Below are 26,229 nucleotides of genomic sequence, written 5' to 3'. Positions count from 1 at the left end.
TTATGATGGAATTTGATTTTTCCTGTGTGAGATAATTTTTCTCTTTCATTCAGAGTTGTCCTGCTGTATTTTAAATATTTCGTTCTGCACTTACAGTAGCTTATCCTTTGAATAAGTTCTTATTCAAAAATTCAAAAACTAGTTTTGGACTAAAATCATACCTTCCATATTTTTCTCGCATCTATTTCTAGTCTTCCAATTCCCTTCCCCAAGCAACCTGCTACTATTCCTTCAATGTCTTTCCAGATCTATTTCATGCATATGTAAGCATTATATTTGTGTGTGTGCGTGTGTGTGTGTACACATGTTTTTCACCACTTAAAAGAATTACAAATGGGGCCGGGTGCAGTGGCTCATGCCTGTGATCCCTGCACTTCAGAAGGCCAAGCTGGGAGGATCACTTGAAGCCAGGAGTTCAAGACCAGCCTGGGCAGCATAGTGAGACCTCTGTCTCTAAAAAAAAAAAAAAAATTATCCAGGCATGGTGAAGTGCACCTGTAGTTCCAGCTACCCGGGAGGCTGAGGTGAGAGGATCACTTGAGCCCAGGAGTTGGAGGCTGCAGTGAGCCATGATCATATCACTATACCCCAGCCTGGGAGATAGAGTAAGACCCCATTTCTTCCCCACCCCCCCTTTTTTTTTTTTAAGATGGAGTCTCACTGTGTCGCCAGGCTGGAGTGCAGTGGCGAGATCTTGGCTCACTGCAACATCTGCCTCCCGGCTTCAAGTGATTCTCCTGCCTCAGTCTCCTGAGTAGCTGGAATTACAGGCGTCCACCACCACACCCGGCTAATTTTTGTATTTTTAATAGAGATAGGGTTTCACCATGTTGGCCAGGATGGTCTTGATCTCTTGACCTCGTGATCCGCCCGCCTCGGCCTCCCAAAGTGCTAGGATTATAGGCGTGAGCCACTGCGCCTGGCCAAGACCCTGTTTCTTTCTTTTTTTTTTTCTTTGTTTTTTGTTTTTTTTTTTTGAGACGGAGTCTCGCTCTGCCGCCCAGGCGGGAGTGCAATGGCCGGATCTCAAGCTCCGCCTCCCGGATTCACGCCATTCTCCTGCCTCAGCCTCCCGAGTAGCTGGGACTACAGGCGCCCGCCACCTTGCCCGGCTAGTTTTTTGTATTTTTTAGTAGAGACGGGGTTTCACCGTGTCAGCCAGGATGGTCTTGATCTCTTGACCTCGTGATCCGCCCGTCTCGGCCTCCCAAAGTGCTGGGATTACAGGGTTGAGCCACCGCGCCCGGCCTAAGACCCTGTTTCTTAAAAAAAAAAAACCAGACAAGTCATAGCTTAGTATTTCCTACCTCTTCTGCACCTTTCTTTCTCTTGTGCTACATCTTAAAGATACCTCATGTCAGTGTGTGTGATGGGTAACTGTATGTGTCAACTTGACTGGGCCATTGAGTATCCAGATATTTAAACACAATCCTCATTTGGGTGTGTTAGCCTGACCTAGTTATAGAGTGACCTGATACAGAGTGAGCTTTAAGAGGGACCAGAGCGAGAGACGGCATTGCAGCAGGTTCTAACTGCGATGCAAGCTGCTCTCCACGTGGGCCTCGTGATCCAGCCGGTCCAGTGGTGCTTGACGAGACCGTGGCAGACAGGGATGCTGTCTGCAGCCTTTGGCAGGCCCTACAGGTGAATCAGATCAAGCCTATAGGATTTTGGAACAAAGCTCTGTCATCCTGTGGACAGTGCTCTCCTTTTGAGACACAGCTTCTGGTCTGCTCCTGGGCCTTCTGGGAGACTGATGCTTAGCCATGGGCCACGGAGTTACCATGTGGCCTGAGCTGCCCGTCGTGAACTGGAGGTTCTCTGACCCATCAAGCCATAAGGTTGGGTGTGTGCAGCGGCAGGGTGCTTCACCATCTAATGGAGATGGTATACACGTGACCGGGCCCAAGCAGGCCCTGAAGGCACCGGGAAGTTAGATGAAGAAGCAGCTTCAAAGGCCTTTGGTTCCCACTCCCGCAACTCCACCCTGCCTCCCCTCTCCCAGCACCTCTAGCGTCATGGAGAGTCCCCCATGACAGAGAAAGCGAAGACTCAGGTCCCAGTTTGCGGATGGTTCTATACCACGTGCAGGCTCCGCCCAAAACTGAGCAGCTGCCCTCCAGCCTCTTCCTTGGACGTCCCTGAAGGGCAGTGGCGGAGGCAGATCCTCCTGGTGGGCAGATGTTGGTGCAGTGCACCTGGTTGTTAGTTGTGCTTGGAAGGAGAAATGGCCGGACGTGAGAGCATACACTGATTCACGGACTGTAGCCAATGATTTGCCTGGAGAGTCAGGGACTTGGAAGGAACATGACTGGAAATTTGGTGACAAGGAAACCCAGGGAACTGAGAGAAGAGGTATGTGGGCACAAACCATGAAGATACTTGTGTCCCGTGTAAATGCTTGTCAAAGGGTGGCCTCACCAGGGAAGGGTCTGAATCATCAAGCGACAGGATGACCCGTGCTCCGGGTGCTGCTCCGCCTCTCGCCCCCGACACCATGGGTGGTGCCCAGTGGGCTCATGAACAAAGTGGCCATGAGGGCGGGGATAAAAGTTATTCATGGGCTCACAGCACAGACTTTGACTCACTGTGGCCATCCTGGCTACAGCCACTGCTGAATGCCCCATCTGCCAGCAACAGAGACTAACCCTGAGCCCCCGACATGGGGCCATTGATCCCTGGGGTGATCAGCCAGCAACCCGGTGACCCGATTCCCTGGGGTGATCAGCCAGCAACCCGGTGACAGGTTGATGACACTGCATCACTTCTATCACGGAAGGGGCAGCATTTTGTCCTCACTGGAATAGACACTTACTCTAGATTGGAATTAGCCTTCCCTGCACGTCACGTTCCTGCCAAAACTAGCGTCCGTGGACTCACAGAATGCCGTATCCACTGTCACGGTATGCCACACTGCACTGCTTCTGACCAAGGAACTCACTTCACAGCAAAGAGAGTATGGTAACGAGCCCGTGCTCGTGGAATTCACCGGTACGACCATGTTGCCGACCATCTTGAAGCAGCTGGTTTGATAGGATGGTGGAATGGCCTTTTGAAGACTCCAGTACAGCACCAGCTGGGTGGCAGTGCCTTGCAGGGCTGGGCCAGAATTCTCCAGGAGGCAGTATATGCTCTGAGTCAGAACTGAGTGTAGGGTACTGTTTCTCCCACAGCTAGGATTCATGGGTCTGGGAATCAAGGGGTGGCAATGAGAGTGGCACCAGTCCCTAGTACCCCTAGTGACCTCGCAGCAAGATGTTTGCTTCCTGTTCCCATGACCTCATGCTCTGCTGGCCTAGGAGTCGTATTTCCAAATGGAGGAATGTTTTCCCCAGGAGACCCAACAATGGTGCCACTGAACTCGAAGTGAGGACTTCTGCTGGGCCTGTTTGGCCTCCCACAGCCTCTGAATCAGCAGGCAGATAAGAGAGTTACTGTGCTGGCTGGGGTGACTGATCCTAGATTGGACCACGAGTCCACAATTGAGGGGAGCAAGAATACGTCTGGAATAGAGGAGGCCCCTCAGGGTGTCCTAGTAGACCATGGTCTGTGATTTAGGGTAATGGAAAAACCACAATGATTCAATCCAGGCAGGACTACCAAGGGCCGAGACCTTTTGGGAATGAAGGTTTGGGTCACCCACCAGGAAAAGACCCACAGCCAGCTGAGGTGCTTTCTGAAAGCAAAGGGAATACAGAATGGATAGTGAAAGGTCATTTTAAATACCAGCCACAACCCATGGCCAGTTACAAAAACACGGGCTAGAATGTTCATGAATATTTCCTACTTGTTTGGTTATGAATACGTTTCTGTGTGTTTATATACAGGCATACCTCAAGACATTGCAAGTTTGGTTCCAGACTATAGCAATAAAACGGGTATCTCAGGCCGGGCGCGGTGGCTCACGCCTGGAATCCCAGCACTTTGGGAGGCTTAGGCGAGTGGATCACCTGAGGTCAGGAGTTTGAGACTAGCCTGGCCAACATGGTGAAACCCCGTCTGTACTAAAAATACAAAAAATTAGCTGGGCGTGGTGGCGGGCACCTGTAGTCCCAGCTACTCATGAGGCTGAGGCAGGAGAATAGCTCAGCTCACTGCAAGCTCCGCCTCCCGGGTTCACGCCATTCTCCTGCCTCAGCCTCCCAAGTAGCTGGGACTACAGGCGCCCACTACCATGCCTGGTTTTTTGTATTTTTAGTAGAGACGGGGTTTCACCGTGTTAGCCAGGATGGTCTCAATCTCCTGACCTTGTGATCCACTCGCCTCAGCCTCCCAAAGTGCTGGGATTCCAGGCGTGAGCCACCACGCCTGGCCAATTATTATTATTAGTAGTAGTATTTTTTTTAAAAAACAGGGTCTTACTCTGTCGCCCAAGCTGGAGTGAAGTGGCACAATCACGGCTCACTGCAGCCTCAACCTCCTGGGCTCAATCGATTCTCCCACCTCAGCCTCCTGAGTAGCTAGGACTACAGGCATATGCCACCATGCCAGCTAATTTTTCTTTTTTCTTTTTTTTTTTGAGACAGGGTCTTACTCTGTCACCCAATCTGGAGTACAGTGACAAAATCACAGCTCACTGAAAGCCTTGACCTCCCGGGCTTAGGTGATCCTCCCACCTCAGCCTCCTGAGTAGCTGGGACCATGGATGCATGCAACCATACCCAGCTAATTTTTTTATTTTTAGTAGAGATGGGGTTTCGCCATGTTGCTCAGGCTGGTCTCGAACTCCCGACCTCAGGTGATCCACCCCCCCCCCCGGCCTCCCAAAGTGCTGGGATTACAGGTGTGAGCCACTGCACCCGGCCTACATCACGTGTGCTACTGTTTCTAAAGAGCAAAGACTGTGATTTATGCATCTTAAAAGTGACAAGTATATATTTGTGCTGTGTGTATTTTGTGTGACTTCCTGTGCCTTCTAATGCAATTTCTGAAGAGAAAACTCTGTAATATGTTCTGCAGAGTGCGATACATGTTGAGGCTCATTTATACATATTTTAAAACAATCATTTTCAGAATAGCCAAGTCAATTCATGTGACATCGCTAGCTAAACACCAGTGGGGACATTCTCCTTAAGTGAACCACATACACAGAGAGAGATTTCTGTAACCGAGAGCACACTGGCTAATTCTTCATAGGATGCCAAATGACTCTCCTTGGGCTTCTTGTAACACCCACTACAATTATGATTCTGGGATCGTTTCCATTGCAAATCCCCTCTTTCCACACCCCTTTAAAAGGCAGCTGTGATATTTGGCTAACAAAGGCCTGCCGCATCCACAATTCTCTAACTTTTATTTATATTTCATGTGCAGTGTGTTTGAACCCTCCCTTCCCCAGGTGCCAGATGCTGGTTTGGACACAGTCCAGTGGAAAGTGCTTTCCTGTAAAATAAGAAAAGTAAAAAACGGAACAAACCTCCTCTTTATATCAGACTTGCACCAAGTATACCAAAGTTAATACTCTAATAGTTGCAATATTTGCAGTCCTCCAAATTCCCTCTTCACCGGCTTCCATACCAAATACCTTGCCCTTTGGCTGCCATGGCATGTAAATGCTAATAACCCTTTTATATTTCTTTAGTTTTCATAATTTTGAAAGTGTCGGAGTGTAGGACTCTAACACTCTTTCAATAGTGCCTAACCCATGTACCCAATGCATAGGCTTTTCAGATAGGATTTGGATAAGATGATAAAACACTGTAACCATTTACAGGATTTTAAATGATGTCTAGTAACTTTATATATATATATAAATATATTAAAAATATATAAATATATAAAAAATATAAATATAAATATATACAAATATATATAAATATATAACAAATATATAAATATATATATAACATATATATGTTAGATGGAGTCTTGCTCCGTTTCCCAGCTGGAGTGCAGTGGCGTGATTTCCGCTCAGTGCAAACTCCACCTCCTGGGTTCACGCCATTCTCCTGCCTCAGCTTCCTGAGTAGCTGGGACTACAGGCGCCCGCTACCATGCCCGGCTAATTTTTTGTATTTTTAGTAGAGACAGGGTTTCACCGTGTTAGCCAGGATGGTCTCGATCTCCTGACCTCGTGATCTGCCCACCTCGGCCTCCCAGAGTGCTGGGATTACAGGCGTGAGCCACCATGCCCGGCCTAATAACTTAATATATATGATACGAGTAGCTTTAAATGTTTTCACCAAGGCTGGGCAGTGGCTTATGCCTGTAATCCCAGAACTTTGGGAGGCTGAGGCGGGCGGATCACTTCAGGCCAGGAGTTTGAGACCAGCCTGGCCAATATGGTGAAAACCCTGTCTCTATTAAAAATACAAAAAATTAGTCGGTGCACGCCAGTAATCAGAGCTACTTGGGAGGTGGTGCATGCCTGTAATCCCAGCTACTTGGGAGGCTGAGGCAGGAGAATCACTTGAATCCGGTAGGTGGAGGTTGCAGTAAGCTGAGATCGTGCCACTGCACTCCAGCCTGGGCAACAGAGTAAGACTCTGTCTCAAAAAAAAAAAAAAAAAAAAAAAGATTTCACTAAAAAGTGATGCTGTGTGTGTTTTAGAATAATATTGTCCCTAGAGTGGCACGTACTTTCAGCATGACAGTCTCCTAAGAATTAAGGTGGAGTTCGACTTTACAGTAGGATTCTAGCGTGCTGGAAGGCGGTTCTCCATCTAAGATCTTACCTGTGTCATGAGCAATACTATCAGGTGACTAAGGAAGTGGATATAACTGGTAGAGACACCAATCCACTTTCTGCTCTCATCTGCACCTCTCCCACCTGTTTTATATGGTAACATTTCACCGAGCTGAAACCCTGCACCATTCCTTCTTCTACCCTAGAAAAACGGAGAACCTTCGATGTGAACGCATATGTTTTGTGCCAAAAGCTTGAAGTTATATTCTGAGGTTTAAATTAGCTCCCGCAAAGCGTCCTGTCATTTGTATATGTGGAAAGCTGCTGTAAAATAAAAGCATTGTGCCTGGTGTCCCGGCAGTGTCTTTTCACAGATGGAGTTTGTTCGGCCTCATTTTTCACTCTTTCCATTAGGTGGCGATGGATACCCGGGAAATACTCTCCAAAGCGCGGAAGCTCTGAGGGGCGGGTTTTCAGCTTTTATTATTTTGCTTTCGCTGAGTCGTTAGTAGCTGATCCACACTGGCGGCCTGTTATTGTGGATGGGCTCGGATCTGCACCTGCTTCGTTCGCCTGTGGATTGGGTTGGGGGAGGCGCTGGGTGGCCCGAGGACTCGCCACGGACCACCTGTTTTTTGTTTGTTTGTTTTGTTTTGCTTTGTTTTGAGACGGAGTCTCCATCTGTCCTCCAGGCTGGAGTGCAGTGGCGTCATCTCAGCTTACTGCGGCCTCCGCCTCCCGGGTTCAAGCGATTCTCCTGCCTCAGCCTCCCGAGTAGCTGGGATTACAGGTGTGCGCCACCACGCCCGGCTATTTTTTGTATTTTTAGTAGAGGCGGGGATTTCACCATATTGGCCAGGCTAGTCTCGAACTCCTGACCTTGTGATCCACCCACCTTGGCCTCCCAAAGTGCTGGGATTACACCGCGCCCGGCCCAGACCACCTGTTTAATCCAGTTTCTCCCTAAGCATCGGGGAGTATCCTGCCAGCTGGCAGGGGGAAAAAAATCTCTCGAAATGTTCTCAACTATCCATAGACTTGCCATAAGGATGGAGCGGATTCAGGAGCGCGGCCAGCGTGGGTCTGGAGGCCCCGTGGCGTCCTCTGCATCCATTTGTGGGGCTGGAAGACAGATTCGCTGGGGGCAGTGGCCCTGGCGACCCCTGAGACGGAAATCCCACACTGCGACCTGGCACCCTAACCGGACCCCACCAGAAGCGTCCTTGGCCCCTTTAGAACAGCTTGAAACCCACAGAAGAGTCAGTGTCCAGCCAGGCCCGGCCTGATGCAGTGAGCACGGCGGGTTCTAGAAGCATCTTAGGGTCAGTGGGGCCCGGAGCGGCCTAAGGGTCAGGCTTCGTGCAGGGAGAGGAGTGGGGAAAGGCCCGGGAGGAACAGGAAGGGGGTGAGGAGCTCCGCGGGGAGGGGGCGGGATCCCTGGAGAAGGTCTGGAGGGAATTTAGAATCCGGGAGTGGAGAGAAAATGCGGGCCGGGCTGCAGCCCGGGAAAGCGCTGGCTCAGCGGGTCCTTCTCCTTTTTTCACTTCAGCTCCGGGCTTTCCAGGGAGAGTGCAGCGTTTCGGGTCCGGCTTCTCACCCAAGCGGTGACCCCGCACACCGCGGCCGGCAGCTGCGGACCCCGCCTGGGCAGAGAGCTCGGGCCCGGCCGGCCGCAAAGGGGGCGTGGCGAGCGTGGAGGGGCGTGGCGAGAGCGGGCGGAGGGGGCGTGGCGAGAGCGGGCTGAGGGGGCGTGGCGAGAGCGGGCGGAGGGGGCGTGACGAGGGCCTCTGAGGGGGCGTGGCGCGGGCGGGCGGAGGGGGCGTGGCGTGGGCGGCCCTGGTGGGCGGGGCTCCGCTCCCCCAGCGCTCGCCGCCGCCGCCGCCGCCGCCTGCTGCCTCCGCGCGGACCGTGGAGCGGGGTCGCAGCCGCCCGACCGCCCTGCGGTGGGCCAGGATGTCGGGCTTCCTGGAGGAGCTGCTCGGCGAGAAGCTGGTGACGGGCGGCGGCGAGGAGGTGGACGTGCACTCGCTGGGCGCCCGCGGCATCTCGCTGCTGGGTCTCTACTTCGGCTGCAGCCTCAGCGCCCCCTGCGCGCAGCTCAGCGCCAGCCTGGCCGCCTTCTACGGGCGCCTGCGGGGGGACGCGGCGGCCGGGCCGGGGCCGGGGGCGGGGGCCGGGGCGGCGGCGGAGCCCGAGCCGCGGCGGCGCCTGGAGATCGTCTTCGTGTCCTCGGACCAGGACCAGCGGCAGTGGCAGGACTTCGTGCGGGACATGCCGTGGCTGGCGCTGCCCTACAAGGAGAAGCACAGGAAGGTGAGCGGCGCGGGCGTCGCCGGCCCCTGCCCGCCCACACCCCCTTACCCCTGCCCCCCCCACCCCCTTACCCTGCCCTCCCCCAAACCCGTTGTCCCCCTGCCCGCCCCCCGCCCCACTGACTCCTGCACCCCCGTCCCCCAACCCACTGTCCTCTCCCCACCCCCCACCCCACTGCCCCCCCCCCCACCCCGCCGTCCCCTCCTCTGCCCCTCCCGCTCCGCGCTGAGCCCGCACCCCCATCCCAGGACCTCTCTCTGGCTCGGGTGCTGCGCTGCGCCCGGCCTGGAAAGTTGGACCCGCCTCGGCCCCTGGGACCCCGGCTCGAGCCCCTCCGTCCTTACGCGCCGGGAGCCTCGGGTGGGGGCGGCTGCGACCCCTTCACCCTCGAGCGGAGGCGCCGGGAGGGGCCCCTTCCTGCTTCCGCCGCCGACCCCCGTGGATTCCCACAGTGGGGAGGGGAGGGGAGGGCGCGCGCCCCCCGCCTGTGGTGCCCAAACCAGCACGTTTCCTTTCTTTCCGGGAGAAACCTGCTTTCCCCGGGGACCGGGGACCTGGGGGCCGAGGCCCAGGTCAGGAGAGGCGGCCGGTGACCGTGGCCGTGGCTGTGGCCGAGAAGGGCGCTCACGGCTCCGTCTCCCCCGCCCCAGGCCGAGTTCGCGGCCACCGGGGAGCTCTGCATTGTCTGGTGGTCCAGCCTCCTCCCCAGACGCCTCCCGGGCGCGGGAACAGCCCGGGCCGTGCAGAGCTCAGCTGCGTGGTGGCCCCTGTGGTCCCGGCGATCTTCGAATTGAGGGCTGAGCTGACCCCGTCGATGCACATTGACTGGAAGGAGGACTTGGGGAAATGGATACTTTGCTGTCAACTTCTCGTGCCTCCCAGTTTGCTGTCGAGATGAGTTTGGGTTTCTGAGTGTGTCCCTTGGGTGAGGATGTCTGTCTCTTATAATACGGCACATCCAGGACATTTTCTAATGAATGGAGTCAGAAAAAGTTTTGGAGCGCTGTTGCTTCGTGAGTGGATCTGATGCAACGTGTGAATCCAGCCCCCTTCCCTTTTTGAGGAAAGCCTGCTTCTGGAGTGGACAGAAGGGGTATTCTGGGGGCGTTTAGTTTCCTCTGGGGAGCATGGCGAGGCGTGCCACGTGTTCCTTTTATATGTACGGAATCTTGTTGAGAAGCATGATTTAGGTTTGGTGGGAGCAAAAGGCTTATACTGTGACCCCAAATGTCTTGAGTAAATCATCCATCCCAAAGCAGTGTGAGGTAGAGATTTGGGATTTAAAGTATGAAATACAGTTGATGCGATGCAGTTTGTAAATTTAACGTTGGGAAAACATAGGTTCACTAACCACTCAGAGGCAAGAGTTGGCATTTTTACCGCTTTTTAGGTTATTTTGCCCATTTTGATTGACATGCTTGATATAGTATGAATATGCATGGCCAGTACTTTTTGATTCAAAATACAAGAATCCTTTGTTTTCCTTGGTGGTGGTTTTTGTGATACGTTCGTGGAGAAATAATGTTCGGAAAGTGATTTACCAAAAAAGATGTTCATTGTTATGGCAAGTTTCTGTTGTAGACTAAAGTCTACTTAAAATAATGTCCTTATCCGGCAATACAAATGATTTCTAGCTTTTGAAAACATAGAATTATGGTAAAATGTTACCGGCTTAACAGCCTATTGTTGTGTTTTTTACTGAAGAGGAAATACATTTTTTGGATAGTAAAAATATGGGGCAAACAGATGTTTTGCAAATGCTTGGAGCTTTTTCCGAGAAAGGAGAATATTTGATAGACACGGGCCATGGGTGGCTCTCTATACCCTGGACAGGCTCTTTGAGTGACAAAAAGTATTCTGCGGCCCCAGCCTGGACCTGCTGATTCCTCCGAACCTGGATGACACAGGACAGACTCATTTGAAAATACAGTTCAGAGTGCTGGACATGCCCAAACCCTGGTGCGTTAGCATCTTAAACATTTATTTTTTTGCCCAGAGTTTTTCTGACTTACATCCTGTACTTTATTCTCTAAATCCAGTCCAGTTTTCAAGGAAGCAGTTTCTGCCCTTGGTCATGAACAAACCACTCAAGATCTGACCCCAGAAACATTCTTATTCTCAGGAATATATACCAGGTAAAAAGACTGCAGCTGTCCTTCTTATGGAAAACATACTCTTGGAAATTACAAAAGCTACGTACTGACTTTAAAAGGAATTATTGCCGGGCTGGGTGGCTCACGCCTGTTATCCCAGCACTTTGGGAGACCCAGGCGGATGGATCACCTGAGGTCGGGAGTTTGAGACCAGCCTGACCAACATGGAGAAACCCCGTCTCTACCAAAAATACAAAATTAGCCGGGCGTGGTGGCTCCTGCCTGTAATCCCAGCTACTAGGGAGGGTGAGGCAGGAGAATCGCTTGAACCCGGGAGGTGGAGGTTGTGGTGAGCCGAGTTCGTGCCATTGCACCCCAGCATGAGCCAAAAAAAAAAAAAAAAATTATTTTCCCTCTTGAAACCAAAGAGATGTGGAACAAATACCTTTTCTGTAACTGAGTTTTTGTCTCATTTGAAGTTAGGGTGCTCAGAAGCCTGTGAGCTAATGATGCTAATTTCACCATCAGAACAAGTGAAGAGCCAGAGTTCTGCCAGCTGAGGGTACTGGATGGGTGAACATGTCTTCTTGATGGACCCTGTCCATGTTGTTTCACCAACTATAAAAATAGATCTAGAGAAGGGAATTTTGTTTTACACTGAAGGGAAACCGAAGTTCCAGATTGCTAATTTTTTTTAAAGTTCTCATTAACATTTGTTCTTTAAACCCATGCGTATACTTCTTCCCATTGGGATAACAAAGGGTATGGTTCTGATTAGTTATTGGCTGGCATTTCTCTAAAGAAAATTGAAAAATTGTGGTGGGGAAAGAAAATGCTGTGTGGTATTTCTTTTCTTCTTTTATTAATTTCTCCTTTATATAGTAAAAAAGCCCGGGGATGACCATATATGTTAAGCCTGCATTTTGCCTGGTTCCTCTCACGTTGACTGGAACTGTGAGAAAACACCAAAAAAAAAAAAAAAAAAAAGGAAAAAATTAAAAAAAAATTCTTTATACAGAATTTTCCTGTTTCTGCCTGTTGTTGTGGTAGGCACAAAAGTAATTGAAGCTTATTTATTTATTTATTTATTTTGAGACAGAGTCTCGCTCTGTCGCCCAGGCTGGAGTGCAGTGGCTCAATCTAGGCTCACTGCAACCTCTGCCTCCCGGGTTTATGCCATTCTCCTGCCTCAGCCTCCCGAGTAGCTGGGACTACAGGCGCCCGCCACCACGCCTGGCTAATTTTTTTTGTATTTTTAGTAGAGACGCGGTTTCACTGTGTTAGCCAGGATGGTCTCGGTGTCCTGACCTCGTGGTCTGCCCGCCTCGGCCTTCCAAAGTGCTGGGATTGTAGGCGTGAGCCACTGCTCCCAGCCTGAAGCATAATTTTTTTGGCTTCCAAAACACATACTATTTCAGCTTCCAAAACACACAGTATTATATATCTGTGCAGAAATTGTAATTAGATGGTAATAGAACTTTGCATTTATACAAACAATTTTATCAGCAAATCTATAATCCTGAAGTTAAGGCAGTTGGACTTGTTTTAATAAGAAGGTTGGTAGATGTTTTTCAGATTTCTAGGGAGAAAGAATGTGATCGATAGTCGGGAGGTGGTGAAATTTGGACTTTGGGGATTTGGTCTGTCCCTTTGGATTAGTATGTTACTCACTCGTCAAGACTGGAGAGGTCCGTCTCTGGGACCCACTCCGGCCTTGTAGAAGTGAGCACTGGTTTTGGGTTTAAAGCCGCAGAGCTCAGCTTTGTCTGAGCTGGATGCCTGATCATAAACATACGGTCAGTGTGGGTGCACTGACATCCAAGGGTGCAGACCACTGGCTTCCTCTGGACAGTTTTGTGAGGCTCTGGTGTGGCCCCAGGACTTCCTGCATGGCGAAGGGGAGGAGAAAGCCTGCAGAGTCAGGGACCCTGGTCCAGTATCCCTGGTCAGCCTGCTCCAGCCAGGAGAAGTGGAGTTTCTGGCTGCTCTGCTTCTTTCAGTTCAGACTAAATGAGAAGCTTGGCTGAGAACTGACCTGAATCCCTTTGACCCTATGGGTGGGACAGGATTTGGTAGCAACCTCAACAGTCTTAGAACTCCAGTTCTGCCACTCTTCCTTGAATCCAAACACTGCAGCCAGGAAGAGAACAGTTTCTATGACACACTGTATCTTCTCTTTGTATTCACTTTCAAGGTGGAAAAGATGGCAAAAAGGTACAGTTTTGAAAATGGGGATTTTCTGCCTTCTTCATCAGAATCCCGGACCAGACAGGATAGGCTCCCACTGGTGACTGTGTTTCTAGGACTTGAGCCAATCTATTGGTAATAAAGGACAAGAGTCCAATTAAGGAACAAGCCACGTGTGATGGCTCGCACCTGTAATCCAGCACTGTGGCAGGCCAAGGTGGGGGGATCATTTGAGCCTAGGAGTTTGAGACCAGCTTGGGCAACATGGTGAAACATTCTCTCTACAAAAAATAACAATCAGCTGGTCATGGTGGTGTGTACCTGTGGTCCCAGCTACTCAGGAGACTGAGGCAGGAGGATTGCTTAAACCCAGGAGGCGGAGGCTGCAGTGAGCCATGTTTGTGTCACTACGCTCCAGCCTGGACAACAGAGCAAGACCGTGTCTTAAATAAATAAATAAAAATAAAGTAATAAGAGCAGTGTTCCTTGAGAGACTTTTTCTTGTTCCATTATTTGTAATATATTTTTAAATCTCATTTTTTTCTGTATAATAAGGCAGTCTAATATATGACTAAAAATATAGATTATTTTATTCTTCTGCTTGAGTTCACGCCCTGGCTCTGCCGTGTATTAGCTGTGTGTCCTTGTGCAAGGTGCTGTACATCTCTGTGCCCTAGGTTCCTTTTCCGTTTGTAAAAGGGACAGGATAATAGCACCTGCCTTATTGTTGTAAAGGCTATGTGAGATGAGACACACGTGCCTGGCGTAGAGTGAGTGCTCAATACATGCTAACTATTGTTGTTTTTAGATAAATGATCATTAAGTTTAGTCATTCATTTCATAGCTTGAGCCTTTGGAATCTATCACATTACAGAACTGCTAAACTGTTAGGAGGTGTATTTTTAAACTTTTCAAACCAATGACTTTTACAAGCATACAGGGGGATTTGATGAAGGAGTCAAAAAAATTGCCCTACAATGGCCGGGCACCATGGCTCACACCTGTCATCCCAGCACTTCGGGAGGCTGAGGTGGGTGGGTCAGTTGAGGTCAGGAGTTCAAGACCAGCCTGGCCAACATGGTGTAACCCCCAACGCTACTAAAAATACAAAAAATTAGCCGGGCGTGGTGGCGGGTGCCTGTTGTCCCAGCTACTCTGGAGGCTGAGGCAGGAGAATCGCTTGAACCCGGGAGGTGGAGTTTGCAGCGAGCTGAGATGGCGCCACTGCACTCCAGCCTGGGTGACAGAGCGAGACTCCGTCTTGGAAGAAAAAAAAAATTAAATAAAAAAAATTGCCCCACAAGAGATTATAACTGGGAAGAAAGACCTAGAAGATTGAAACAACAAAAGCAAATGATGTGGAATAATAAGTCCTGGGAAGTTACTGACACTTACTGAACTCTGTATTTATATCGGCCAATGATGTTCCAGGTTGCCGCTGAGCAGCGGAGCCTGGGAAAGATTTTTTTTTGAGACGGAGTTCCCCAGGCTGGAGTGCAGTGGTGTGATCTCGGCTCACTGCAAGTTCCGCCTCCCGGGTTCACACTGTTCTCCTGCCTCAACCTCCTGAGTAGCTGGGACTGCAGGCGCCCGCCACCACGCCCGGCTAATTTTTTGTATTTTTAGTACAGACGGGGTTTCACCATGTTAGCCAGGATGGTCTCGATCTCCTGACCTCGTGATCCGCCCACCTCGGCCTCCCAAAGTGCTGGGATTACAGGCATGAGCCACCACGCCTGGCCCTGGGAAAGATTTAAGTTACTATTAAGTTACCCTTGTAACCTAAAGATGATCAGGCACTCTTCTTGAGAGAAATTATGTACAAAGCAATCATTTTGTGGTTTCCCAAAGCTGTTAGGTATGTCTTCCGCTGACCCTGTGTGCTTAACTCTGGGCTACATAGAGGTTGAAAGACTGCTGTTTCGCGTGGGAAATGGAGGGTACCCGTCTCTGGAGCCGCAGAAACCCCACCTCTAGCATGGGCCTGCCTCCCGTCCCAGCTCTGGAATGCTGCAGGATAGGTTTGCTCAGACATGTAGGCATTGCAGGTTTACTACTCATCTCCCAGTGAGCAGCTCAGGCCTGCCTCTGAGGAGCCGTCCACAGCTCCTGCTAATCGATTTGTCTTCTGATCCAGGTTGGAATGTGAGCCAAAGCACAGAGGCAAGCCCTAGAAGTTAGGGTCACTGATTTTATTCTACTTTTTAAACAACTCCTACCTTTTGTTGGGAAGGCTTGTCATCATGTGTGGACATGTTTGAGAAAGCAGGCTTTGTGCACAGCTGGGGTCGGGGCTGAACAAGTCCCTTGGGGATCTTCCTTCCTTTTTCCTGATGGGGATCAGGGTTCCAGGGCTCCAGCTCCTGCTGTTCTGAACTAGGTGGGATCCTTCCTGCCTGATTTCATTTTGGCCAGGAGAGCACAGGCTTGGCATAGGATGTGTTTTCTTTTCTTTTTTTCTTTTTTTTTTTCCAGACGGAGTCTCGCTCTGCCAGGCTGGAGTGCAGTGATGCAATCTCAGCTCACCGCAACCTCCGCCTCCCGGGTTCAAGTGATTCTCCTGCCTCAGCCTCCCGAGTAGCTGGGATTACAGGCGCCTGCCACCGCGCCCGGCTAATTTTTATTTATTTATTTTTTGAGATGGAGTTTTGCTCTTGTTGCCCAGGCTGGAGTGCAATGGCACCATCTCAGCCCACTGCAACCTCCACCTTCTGGGTTCAAGTGATTCTCCTGCCTCAGCCTCCTGACTAGCTGGGAATACAGGTGCCTGCCCCCATGCCTGGCTAATTTTGTGTTTTTAGTAGAGACAGGGTTTCTCCATGTTGGTCAGGCTGGTCTCCAACTCCCTATCTCAGGTGATCTGCCTGCCTTGGCCTCCCACAGTGCTGGAATTACAGGCGTGAGCCACCGTGCCTGGCCAATGTTTATAGTTTTATTAGAGACAGGTTTTCACCATATTGGCCAGGCTGGTCTCGAACTCTTGACCTCATGATCTGCCCGCCTCGGCCTCCCAAAGTGCTGGGATTACAGGCGTGAGCCACTGCGCCCGGCTGTTTGTTTAATTTCTAACTGGTCCCACATGGATACGTGGCTCTGCTGCATTTGACTGATATGCTCCTTGAGCCATGTGAGTGGACACCCGACAGACTGGTCTCTGTCCTGGTCAACACGATGATCCTGTCGATCACAAGCTTGGCTGCCACTGTCCTGTGGGGCACCAGCCTTCAGACTCCACCTTGAGCAGCACAGACTGTTTCCAGAAAGGAATGACAAGCTCAGAAACACAACCCTCACCATGCCTTTCTCCAGTGGGAGAATCATTGAGTGGGTCCTTCACAGCTTTGTGGTCTTGTCCTAACCTAGAGCCCAGTCCCTGCCCCTCCTGCAGCCTCATCTGGACTCGCATTTCTGGGACTTACATGTTCTGTCTTCCCTCCTGAGCGTGGAGCTTCTCCCTGCCATCCTGGTGTCCCTGCTCTGGGAACTTTCCAGTCTCTCTTTTCGCTCTAAGTGGGATGCTTCTGGGAGCTTCGGCAGAGCCTGTGCACACATTTCTGAAATACTGCTTTTCTTTTTGGAGGCGGGAAGATGGCTTGAGCCCAGGACTTTGAGACCAGCCTAGGCAACACAGTAAGATCGCGTTTCTCTATATTTTTAAAATTTTTTTTTTAAAATGGAGTCTCTCTCTGTCGCCCAGGCTGGAGTGCAGTGGTTCGATCTCAGCTCACTGCAAGCTCCGCCTCCCGGGTTCACGCCATTCTCCTGCCTCAGCCTCCCGAGTAGCTGGGACTACAGGCGCCGCCACCGCGCCCGGCTAGTTTTTTTGTATTTTTAGTAGAGACGGGGTTTCACCGTGTTAGCCAGGATGGTCTCGATCTCCTGACCTCGTGATCCGTCCGCCTCGGCCTCCCAAAGTGCTGGGATTACAGATGTGAGCCAACGTGCCTGGTCTGTTTTTGTTTCTTAATGAGTGTTTTAAAGAGGACTTAAATGAGCAAATGGATGTCCCAGCTGGGCGAATCCCAGCAGCCTCTTGTGCAACTGGATTGCCCTGTGATGCTGTGCTCAAAAATAGGAAGAGCTTGACTCTCCATTTTGGAAATGTCAAATATCTGAGCCCATTAAAAGAGGCTCGGCCTGTCGCGGTGGCTCACGCCTGTAATCCCAGCACTGTGGGAAGCCGAGGTGGGCGGATCACCTGAGGTTGGGAGTTCGAGAACAGCCTGACCAACATGGCGAAACCCCGTCTCTACTAAAAATACAAAATTAGCCGGGTGTGGTGGTGCATGCCTGTAATCCCAGCTACTCAGGAGACTGAGGCAGGAGAATCACTTGAACCCGGCAGGCGGAGGTTGTGTTGAGCTGAGATCACACCACTGCACTCCAGCCTGGGGAACAAGAGCGAAACTCCATCTCAAAAAAAAAAAAAGTCTGTTATCTGCAGACCTATCATGCCACGCTTTAATATTTCATCGTTTGCATTTCTCTAGCATCTTTCTTCCAAAGAACTCAGAATGCGTGCATATTACATCTTCCAGCAACTAGGAATCAATAGATATTCACCGTTTTGACTTTTCAAAGTACGTTAGAGTTGGAGAATCGAAGCAAAGAGAACCGATTATTAGATCAGGGTCGCAGTGTTGGATGAAAGAACTTGGCTGAACTCCCTTAAATTCAACTTGGTCCTTTCTGTTCATGAAATTGTACCTTAAAAAATATTGACATCAAACGTTCTGCATGGAGGAGGAGGAGCTGCAAGCTCTCTTCAGATGGCTTTTTCTTCCTCTAGGTGTGCAGGGACCGCTCTGAAATAAGATAGAGGTAGTTGAACGGCTTGAAACATTCGCTGGTTGCTTGGAAGTCAGGAGAGCGAGAACCTCTGCTCTCTTGCTGCCTTTTTCCATGGTGGTGTTTTTTTTTTCTAAGGGCCTTTTTAACGATTTGGACTTTTTTTTTTTTTTAGTTGCGCCAGTGAAGTGCCCCCAACTCCCCCTTCATCCCATGCAAAGCCTACGGGCTGGTCTAGTGCTTTTTGTTCAGAGACAAAATTGAACTTCAGGTATCCTGCCGAGATCCCAGGACTAAATCAGTCCTCTCTTTTATGAGGTTTGCAGAAACTGCTGTTCCAACTTCCAGTGAAATCTCAAACATGTGCTTTCTGCTCCACGACCAGGCAGAAGCCCCACTGCCGTTACCCGGGAGTGAAACCCGTCATGGAAACTTTTGTTCTGGGGCCTCCGTGATTAAAAGCAAACGTAAATTTTCTGCGGCTTGCCGGTCATAACTCTCAGACCAGATACACAATGTATTTTTGTGTGAACGACATCAGAAAATCCTTTAAAAAAAAAAACAGTGTAAGCTTAACTTCGTGGCTCCCTTCTGTCAAACCCGTCAGCCTCTCCCCCTGCTCCCCAGGGTCTTTCAGTACAGGCACCAATGACAGGTAAATTCAGATACTGTTTCTACAGTTAAGGACGGTTTTATCTCAGATCCTTGTTGAAGAGTCACCAAACAGGGTGTGGTGAGTTCTGCTGTCCTAGGGATAGGGTTTTCTCTTTGTTTTCCTGGGGGGAGAATTTCATGCAGATGCATCAGTTCTACAGTTTTTTTCTGTGTCTTTTTTTGGTCAATATCTGAATGGATTTAGTCTGTTTAAAATCAGATAAAAATCTGAATGGATTTAGTCTGTTTAAAATCAGAAGGCGTTGCTCTTTCTCTCGTTAAACGTGATCAGGTCAAGACGGTTTTCCTTTGATCGTGGTGGCTCACGGCAGAGCTGCCTCATCTGTTACTCATTTTTCAGGTTTTGATGTGAAATCTGAAGATCAGGTGGGACCTCGTGTGATAGGGAAAAATCACACTGTGTCCCGAACAGGCACGACTGTTGCTGTGAGTGCAGTGTTTTCTAGCTCTGGGCATGTTCTTGATTGCAATCGTAAAAATTGTTTATAGCCATGATCCTTCAAAAATACTCCATTATGATAGGTGAGTATTAAAGGTCTGTTGCATGGTAGATGGAGAATAGAGACTGGAAATCCAGATCCAGGTTTCCTGGGTTTGCAACTTGTCTCTTTCCGGGAGTGTGACTTTGGGGCCAGTTACAGAATTTCTGTGTCTCTGGTTTCCTGGTGAGTAAAATGGAGATGATGGTACCAGCCTCTTAGGGTGGTTGTTAAGTACTGAATGAGGTAATATCGGAGAGTACTCAGGATAGTGCCTGGTGCATAGCGGTGCCATTTAAATGTTTACCCCAGGCACTTTGGGATTCATTCCACATTTTATGGTTATTTGGATTATAGGAGAGAGGAATTCAGCCTTGTTACCTCTTTGTACCCCTCCCCCATTCCAAAGCACCTAGTTATTTATTTGTATCTAGAGACTATAGCAGAACCTGGTTTCTCTTCATTTTTTTGTGTCTTTTCTTTCTTCTCTTTTCTTTTACTTTTCTTTTCTTATTTTTTTTCTTTTTTCCTTTTTTTTTTTTTTTTTTTTGGATACCGTGTCTCCCTCTGTGGCCCAGGCTGGAGTGCAGAGGCACGATCTCAGCTCACTGCGACCTCTGCCTCTTAGGTTTGAGTGATTCTTCTGCCTCAGCCTCCTGAGTAGCTGGGATTACAGGTGCCTACCACCACGCCTGGCTAGTTTTGTATTTGTAATAAAGACAGGGTTTCACCATCTTGACCAGGCTGGTCTTGAACTCCTGACCTCAAGTGATCCATCTGCCTCAGCCTCTCAGAGTGCTGGGATTACAGGCGTGAGCCACCGTGCCTGGCCTCTCTTTGTTTTCCTACTAGGACAATAATTATCTGTCAGTTGTTGATTTGGTGACATCTGTGTCTTTGATTGTTTGCTTGTTTGTGTGAGAGCGGTCTTGCTCTGTTGCCCAGGCTGGAGTGCAGTGGCACAGTCAGAGCTTGCTGCAGCCTTGACCTTCTGGGCCCAGGCAATCCTCCCACCTCAGCCTCCTGCATAGCTGGGACTGCAGGTGTGTACCACCACGCCCCGCTGCATTTGCCTGTCTTTGCATATGGGTGTAATTCTAGACCATCTCTTTGATCAGGTGTTCAGTTTTACTGAATGGATCCCGTACTCTTTTGAGCTGGGAGAGGCCAGGGGGAGATACTGGTCTGTGCATATGTCTCTTGCTATTATTTATTTTGGAAAACTTTAAGTATCACGCAGGTAGAGAAAGCAGTACAGTGAATCCCCACATGTCCTCCCCTGTTCAACAGTCGTCAACGCATGGACACCTGCTGCTCCCCCAACCCCCTCAATGATCTTGAAGACAGTCCCAGCCATCATCTCATTTCCTTCATAAGCATTTCACTAAGTAACCCTTAAAAAACATAGCCACAATATCACACCTAAGAAATCCAGCAGTTCTTTAGTTTCAGCAAATATCTGGTTAGTGTTCACATTTTCCTGATTGTCTCCTAATTGGTTTTTTTTTTTTTTTTTGAAACGGAGTCTTACTCTGTCGCCCAGGCTGGAGTGCAGTGGCATGATCGCGGCTCACTGCAAGCTCCGCCTCCTAGGTTCATGCCATTCTCCTGCCTCAGCCTCCGGAATAGCTGGGACTGTAGGCACCCACGACCACGCCCGGCTGATTTCTTTTTGTATTTTTGGTAGAGACGGGCTTTCACCGTGTTAGCCAGGATGGTCTCGATCTCCTGACCTCGTGATCCGCCTGCCTCGGCCTCCCAAAGTGCTGGGATTACAGTTGGTTTGTTTGAATCCAAAAAAAGTCTGCCCATTACATTTGGTAGCTGTATCCCTTAAGCCTCTTTTAACCTATAGTTTCCCTTCCCTGCTTTTCCTTGTAATTTATTTGTTGTTCTTACCCATTTAAATTTCTTCTGTCCCTGGATCTACCTCCTTGCCACATTCCTAAACTTTTCTTTTTTTTTTTTTTTTTTTTTTGAGACGGAGTCTCGCTCTGTTGCCCAGGCTGGAGTGCAGTGGCCGGATCTCAGCTCACTGCAAGCTCCGCCTCCCGGGTTCACGCCATTCTCCTGCCTCAGCCTCCGGAGTAGCTGGGACTACAGGCGTCCGCCACATCGCCCGGATAGTTTTTTTTTTTGTATTTTTTAGTAGAGACGGGGTTTCACCATGTTAGCCAGGATGGTCTCGATCTCCTGACCTCGTGATCCACCCGTCTCGGCCTCCCAAAGTGCTGGGATTACAGGCTTGAGCCACCGCGCCCGGCCCCTAAACTTTTCTGAGCCCTGTTTTCTGCCTTATCTAGGTGTGTAGAATATCGACCCCTGGGTTCAGAAGGGTCCAGTTTCCTGTGGGTGAGAGGCCCAGATATAAGTCAGCTTTAGGCCCGGGTGGCACAGAAGCCGTCTTGGGGCCCCTCTCCCAGCCCTGATTGTCTGTAGGCCCTCCCCCTCTCCCAGCCCTGATTGTCTGTGGGCCCTCCCCCTCTCCCAGCCCTGATTGTCTGTGGGCCCTCCCCCTCTCCCAGCCCCGATTGTCTCTGGGCCCTGGCCTCTGGCAGGCTGCTCCTTATCTTCTAGTGGCCTGAGGGCCGCCCGCAGTTCTGAGTCGGCTTCCTGTCCTCCCAGACTCCCAGCAGCAGGAGTCCGGCATGGACGCCCTTGATCCCGTAACTGGTCACTATGGCCAGGATGTGTAAATACTAAAGGGCCAAGCCTGACTTGTGTCCACACTTGTGTAGCCGGAGGCTGGGGTCCCAAGCCAGGTGGACTGAGCCTCAGGTCCGGGGACTGTGGGGGGCTCATCAAGAAAAATCAGAGTGTGTTACTGAGGGAGTGTGGTTCCCACTGTCACCTTCTCTGTGTGGTCACCCCCGGTCACCCTCTCTGTGGGGCCCACCCCCGGTCACCCTCTCTGTGGGGCCGCCCCCGGTCACCCTCTCTGTGTGGTCACCCCCGGTCACCCTCTCTGTGGGGCCCACCCCCGGTCACCTTCTCTGCGGGGCCGCCCCCGGTCACCCTCTCTGTGGGGCCGCCCCCGGTCACTTTCTCTGTGTGGGCCGCCCCTGGTCACCCTCTCTGTGGGGCCGCCCCCGGTCACTTTCTCTGTGTGGGCCGCCCCTGGTCACCCTCTCTGTGGGGCCACCCCCGGTCACCCTCTCTGTGGGGCCCGCCCCCGGTCACCCTCTCTGTGGGGCCACCCCCGGTCACCCTCTCTGTGGGGCCGCCCCCGGTCACCCTCTCTGTGGGGCCGCCCCCGGTCACTTTCTCTGTGTGGGCCGCCCCCGGTCACCCTCTCTGCGGGGCCCGCCCCCGGTCACCCTCTCCATGTGGGGTGTTTCCGGTCACCCTCTCTGTGGGGCCGCCCACGGTCACCCTCTCCATGTGGGGTGTTTCCGGTCACCCTCTCTGTGGGGCCTCCCGCGGTCACCCTCTCCATGTGGGGTGTTTCCGGTGACCCTAACACACCGTCTCCTGAGGAAGTCCATTCTGACGTCAGCCGTCCTCTCCCAGGGGACTTCTGGGCCCTGAAGAACTGCAGACAACTCTTCTGTCTCCCCAGTGAGAGTCCCCTGGTCCTTGGAGCATTTCTCCTGCGACGTGGGTTCACATTCCCCCCCGACCCAGGCCATTCATATCCAAGCACCCTCCAAGTTTGTCTGCCCCCCCCACTGCCCTCAACAGTCATCCCCCCACCTGAACGCAGACTCCAGCTGGTTGCCCCACCTCCTTTGTTGCCCAATCTTTTGGCTTCCGTGGGTCACGTTGGAAGAAGAGGAATTGTCTTGGGCCACACATAAAATATGCGAACACCTGCCGGGCGCGGTGGCTCACGCCTGTCATCCCAGCACTTTGGGAGGCCAAGGTGGACGGATCACCTGAGGTCAGGAGTTCGAGACCAGCCTGGCCAACATGGAGAAGCCCCATCTTTACTAAAAATACAAAATGAGCTGGGCGTGGTGGTGCATGCCTGTAATCCCAGCTACTCGGGAGCCTGAGGCAGGAGAATCACTTGAACCTGGGAGGCGGAGGTTGCAGTGAGCCGAGATTGCATCACTGCACTCCGGCCTGGGCGACAAGAGCAAAACTCTGTCTCAAAAGAAAAAAAAAAAAGAAATGCTAACACTAGTGACAGCTGATGAGCTAAACAAACAAATAGCAAAAAAATCTCATAATGTTTTAAGAAAGTTTGCAAATTTGTTTTGGGTCCCATTCAGAGCTGTCCTGGGCCACGTGCGTCCCGCATGCTGCGGGTGAGGCAGGCTTGTCTGGGTCTTCTCTAGACCTCTGTTACCACGCCGCGAGATCTCATCGCATTCGCTTTCCTTTTTTTTTTTTTTTGAGACGGAGTCTGGCTCTGTTGCCCAGGCTGGAGTGCAATGGCGCGATCTCGGCTCACTGCAAGCTCCACCTCCCAGGTTCCCGCCATTCTCTTGCCTCAGCCTCCTGAGTAGCTGGGACTACAGGCGCCCGCCACCTCGCCCAGCTAGTTTTTTGTATTTTTAGTAGAGACGGGGTTTCACCATGTTAACCAGGATGGTCTCAATCTCCTGACCTTGCGATCTGCCTGTCTCGGCCTCCCAAAGTGCTGGGATTGCAGGCATGAGTCACCGCGCCCGGCCTCTTTGTTTTATGAGATGGAGTTTTGCTCTTGTCACCCAGGCTGGAGTGCAGTGGCACAGTCTTGGCTCACTGCAACCTCTGCCTCCTGGGTTCAAGTGATTCTCCTGCCTCAGCCTCCTGAGTAGATGGGATTACAGGCGCCCGCCACCATGCCCTGCTAATTTTTGTATTTTTAGTAGAGACGGGATTTCCCGTGTTGGTTAGGCTGGCCTCGAACTCCTGACCTCAGGTGATGCACCTGCCTCAGCCTCCCAAAGTGCTGGGATTACAGCTGTGAGCCACTGCGCCCAGCCTGCATTTGCTTTTCTGACAAGCACATCTCACTGTGTTGACTCACTGATCTTTTTGTCAACCAGAACACCAAGATCTTTTTTTTATTTTTATTTTTAACCATTGTATCCCTGAATGGACAAGAATAGAATCTACAGTCTTTTATCCATCATTTTTAAGAATCAGTTTTTTAGATTTGATCAGTTTTTATAGTCTGTCGAAGTCTTTTTTATGCTGATGTGGTCACCCACAGTAATCAGAGCCCCTTCCTAGCTTTGTGTTATATGATCCCTGCTAGACCCTTATTTATACAAGCAGTTGATAAAAATGTTGATTAGGGCTGGGTGCGGTGGCTCAAGCCTGTAATCCCAGCACTTTGGGAGGCCAAGTCGGGCAGATCACGTGGTCATGAGATGGAGACCATCCTGGCTAACACGGTGAAAACCCATCTCTACTAAAAATACAAAAAACTAGCCTGGCGAGGTTGCTGGCGCCTGTAGTCCCAGCTACTTGGGAGGCTGAGGCAGGAGAATGGCATGAACCCGGGAGGCGGAGCTTGCTACGAGCCAAGATTGCGCCACTGCACTCCAGCCTAGGCGACAGAGTGAGACTCCGTCTCAAAAAAAAAAAAAAAAGTGTTGATTAGCCTGAGTCTGGGGATAGAGTCGGGGGCTACGCCGCTAGACACCTTCTCCAGACTGGTAGGAGTCTGTTAGTCAGTGGCTCAACCGTCTTCAAATCCAGCCAATTCCAAACTTGCCCTGATTGGATTTTGATTCAGCCCACACTCCTCTTTGTGGTCAGTGTGCTGTGGTAGGAGGCCGTCACAGACAGCTTGTTACCACTTAGATCGTTCCTATCGATAGTTTTCAAGGAAAGATAGTCTGAAATGACGCGTGTTTGGTGAATGCGTGCTTGCTTCTAACAGATCCCTTCTTTTCCTAAGTGTGTGTGTGATAACTAAAGGAAGCTGGAAGGTCTGTGGAAGGGCTGATGTCGAGTTCAGCTCTCTGCCATCTGTAGAATCTCCCGCTTTTGCCCTTTCGAAAATCGAGACTCCCTCCATCGGTGGGTTGCTGGTCACGAAATCATGGACATGTTCTCCCTCTTGGATGTAATCTGAGAACTGCTCTATCCGCTGGGTATGTGTGGAGTGTGAGTGCAATTGTTTCCTGCAGAGGAAGGACCCTGTGGGAATAGCGGACTAGATACGCCCAGTAGTCAGTGTGCAGTTGAGATCCCCCATTTGTCCAGATGGCCCAGAGCTTGCACTTGCTGAAGGCCGTGTGTTAATCCTGAGTACCCTGCCCTCTTCCTACCACCCCTCTTCCCCCATCGTCTCATCAGGGCGCTAATGGAGCCTGAGGGAGTCTTTTTCTTAATGCCATTCTCTCCATCACACACAGGATGCGAATCCCGCTGGCTAATTAAGTGTGGCATTTTGTTTCAAAATTATCCACAGACAGCCACTAGCTGCAAAGCAGCCCAGTGTCCTTGTGCAGACAGATTTGTTTTTCTTAATATTTTAGGGTGAATCAGTCCGTTTATTTTGCGAATTTTACCTTACTTGGAAATAGATTTGTTTTCGTACACGAGTGTATCTGGCCACCTGAAGTTACACACAAATCTGTTCTATACATTGCAGTTTGGCACCTAAGGATTCTGACATTTCAAATGTAGGCGTGAGGGTGAATTGGAATTAAATGCCTTCCAACATTTTCCTGGGGGGAAATCAGTTTCCTAACTTTGCAGAAAGTCCCTGGCTTTAACCCTTGGATGCGTCGTTTTCAGCTTTTTACAAATGTTCTTATGAATAAAATACTACTTAATACATGGACATATTCTCTCTCGTTTGGATTTGCGGAAAGTATTAATTGGCAGACTGAGGTGGAATACTCTCTTTCTGAAGCACTTTTTTTTTTTTCTTTTTTAAATTATTATTATACTTTATGTTCTAGGGGACATGTGCACAACGTGCAGGTTTGTTACATACGTATACATGTGCCATGCTGGTGTGCTGCCCCCATTCACTCGTCATTTCAATTAGCGCTTTTTGAAACCCTTCTTTCCCGTGAATAAATTAGTGACATTTTTTTCTGAGATCGTCTGAATCTGTTCTGCGGCTGAGCCAATAGTTACCAGGCAAACAGAGATCCCTAGAACAAAACACAGTATGTGT

General features: G+C 50.4%; 1 protein-coding gene across 2 annotated transcripts in view; it reads left to right on the top strand.

The window, feature by feature from the left end:
• The window catches only part of NXN (nucleoredoxin), a 191,103-nt gene that overhangs the window by 6,902 nt on the left and 157,972 nt on the right, over positions 1-26,229 (top strand). The window contains exon 1 of one of the 2 annotated variants that reach the window (XM_045376372.3): positions 8,512-8,938. The exons of the other annotated variant lie outside the window; for it this stretch is intronic. Within the exon in view, the coding sequence (XP_045232307.2) occupies positions 8,579-8,938 (360 nt within the window). The 5' untranslated portion in view covers positions 8,512-8,578. Of the gene's footprint in view, positions 1-8,511; positions 8,939-26,229 lie in introns of those variants that run through there. 2 annotated transcript variants of the gene reach the window in all.

This window comes from Macaca fascicularis, chromosome 16 (assembly GCF_037993035.2).
Source record: "Macaca fascicularis isolate 582-1 chromosome 16, T2T-MFA8v1.1".
Taxonomy (NCBI): Eukaryota; Metazoa; Chordata; class Mammalia; order Primates; family Cercopithecidae; genus Macaca; species Macaca fascicularis.
This window is presented reverse-complemented; position numbering and strand designations above follow the sequence as displayed.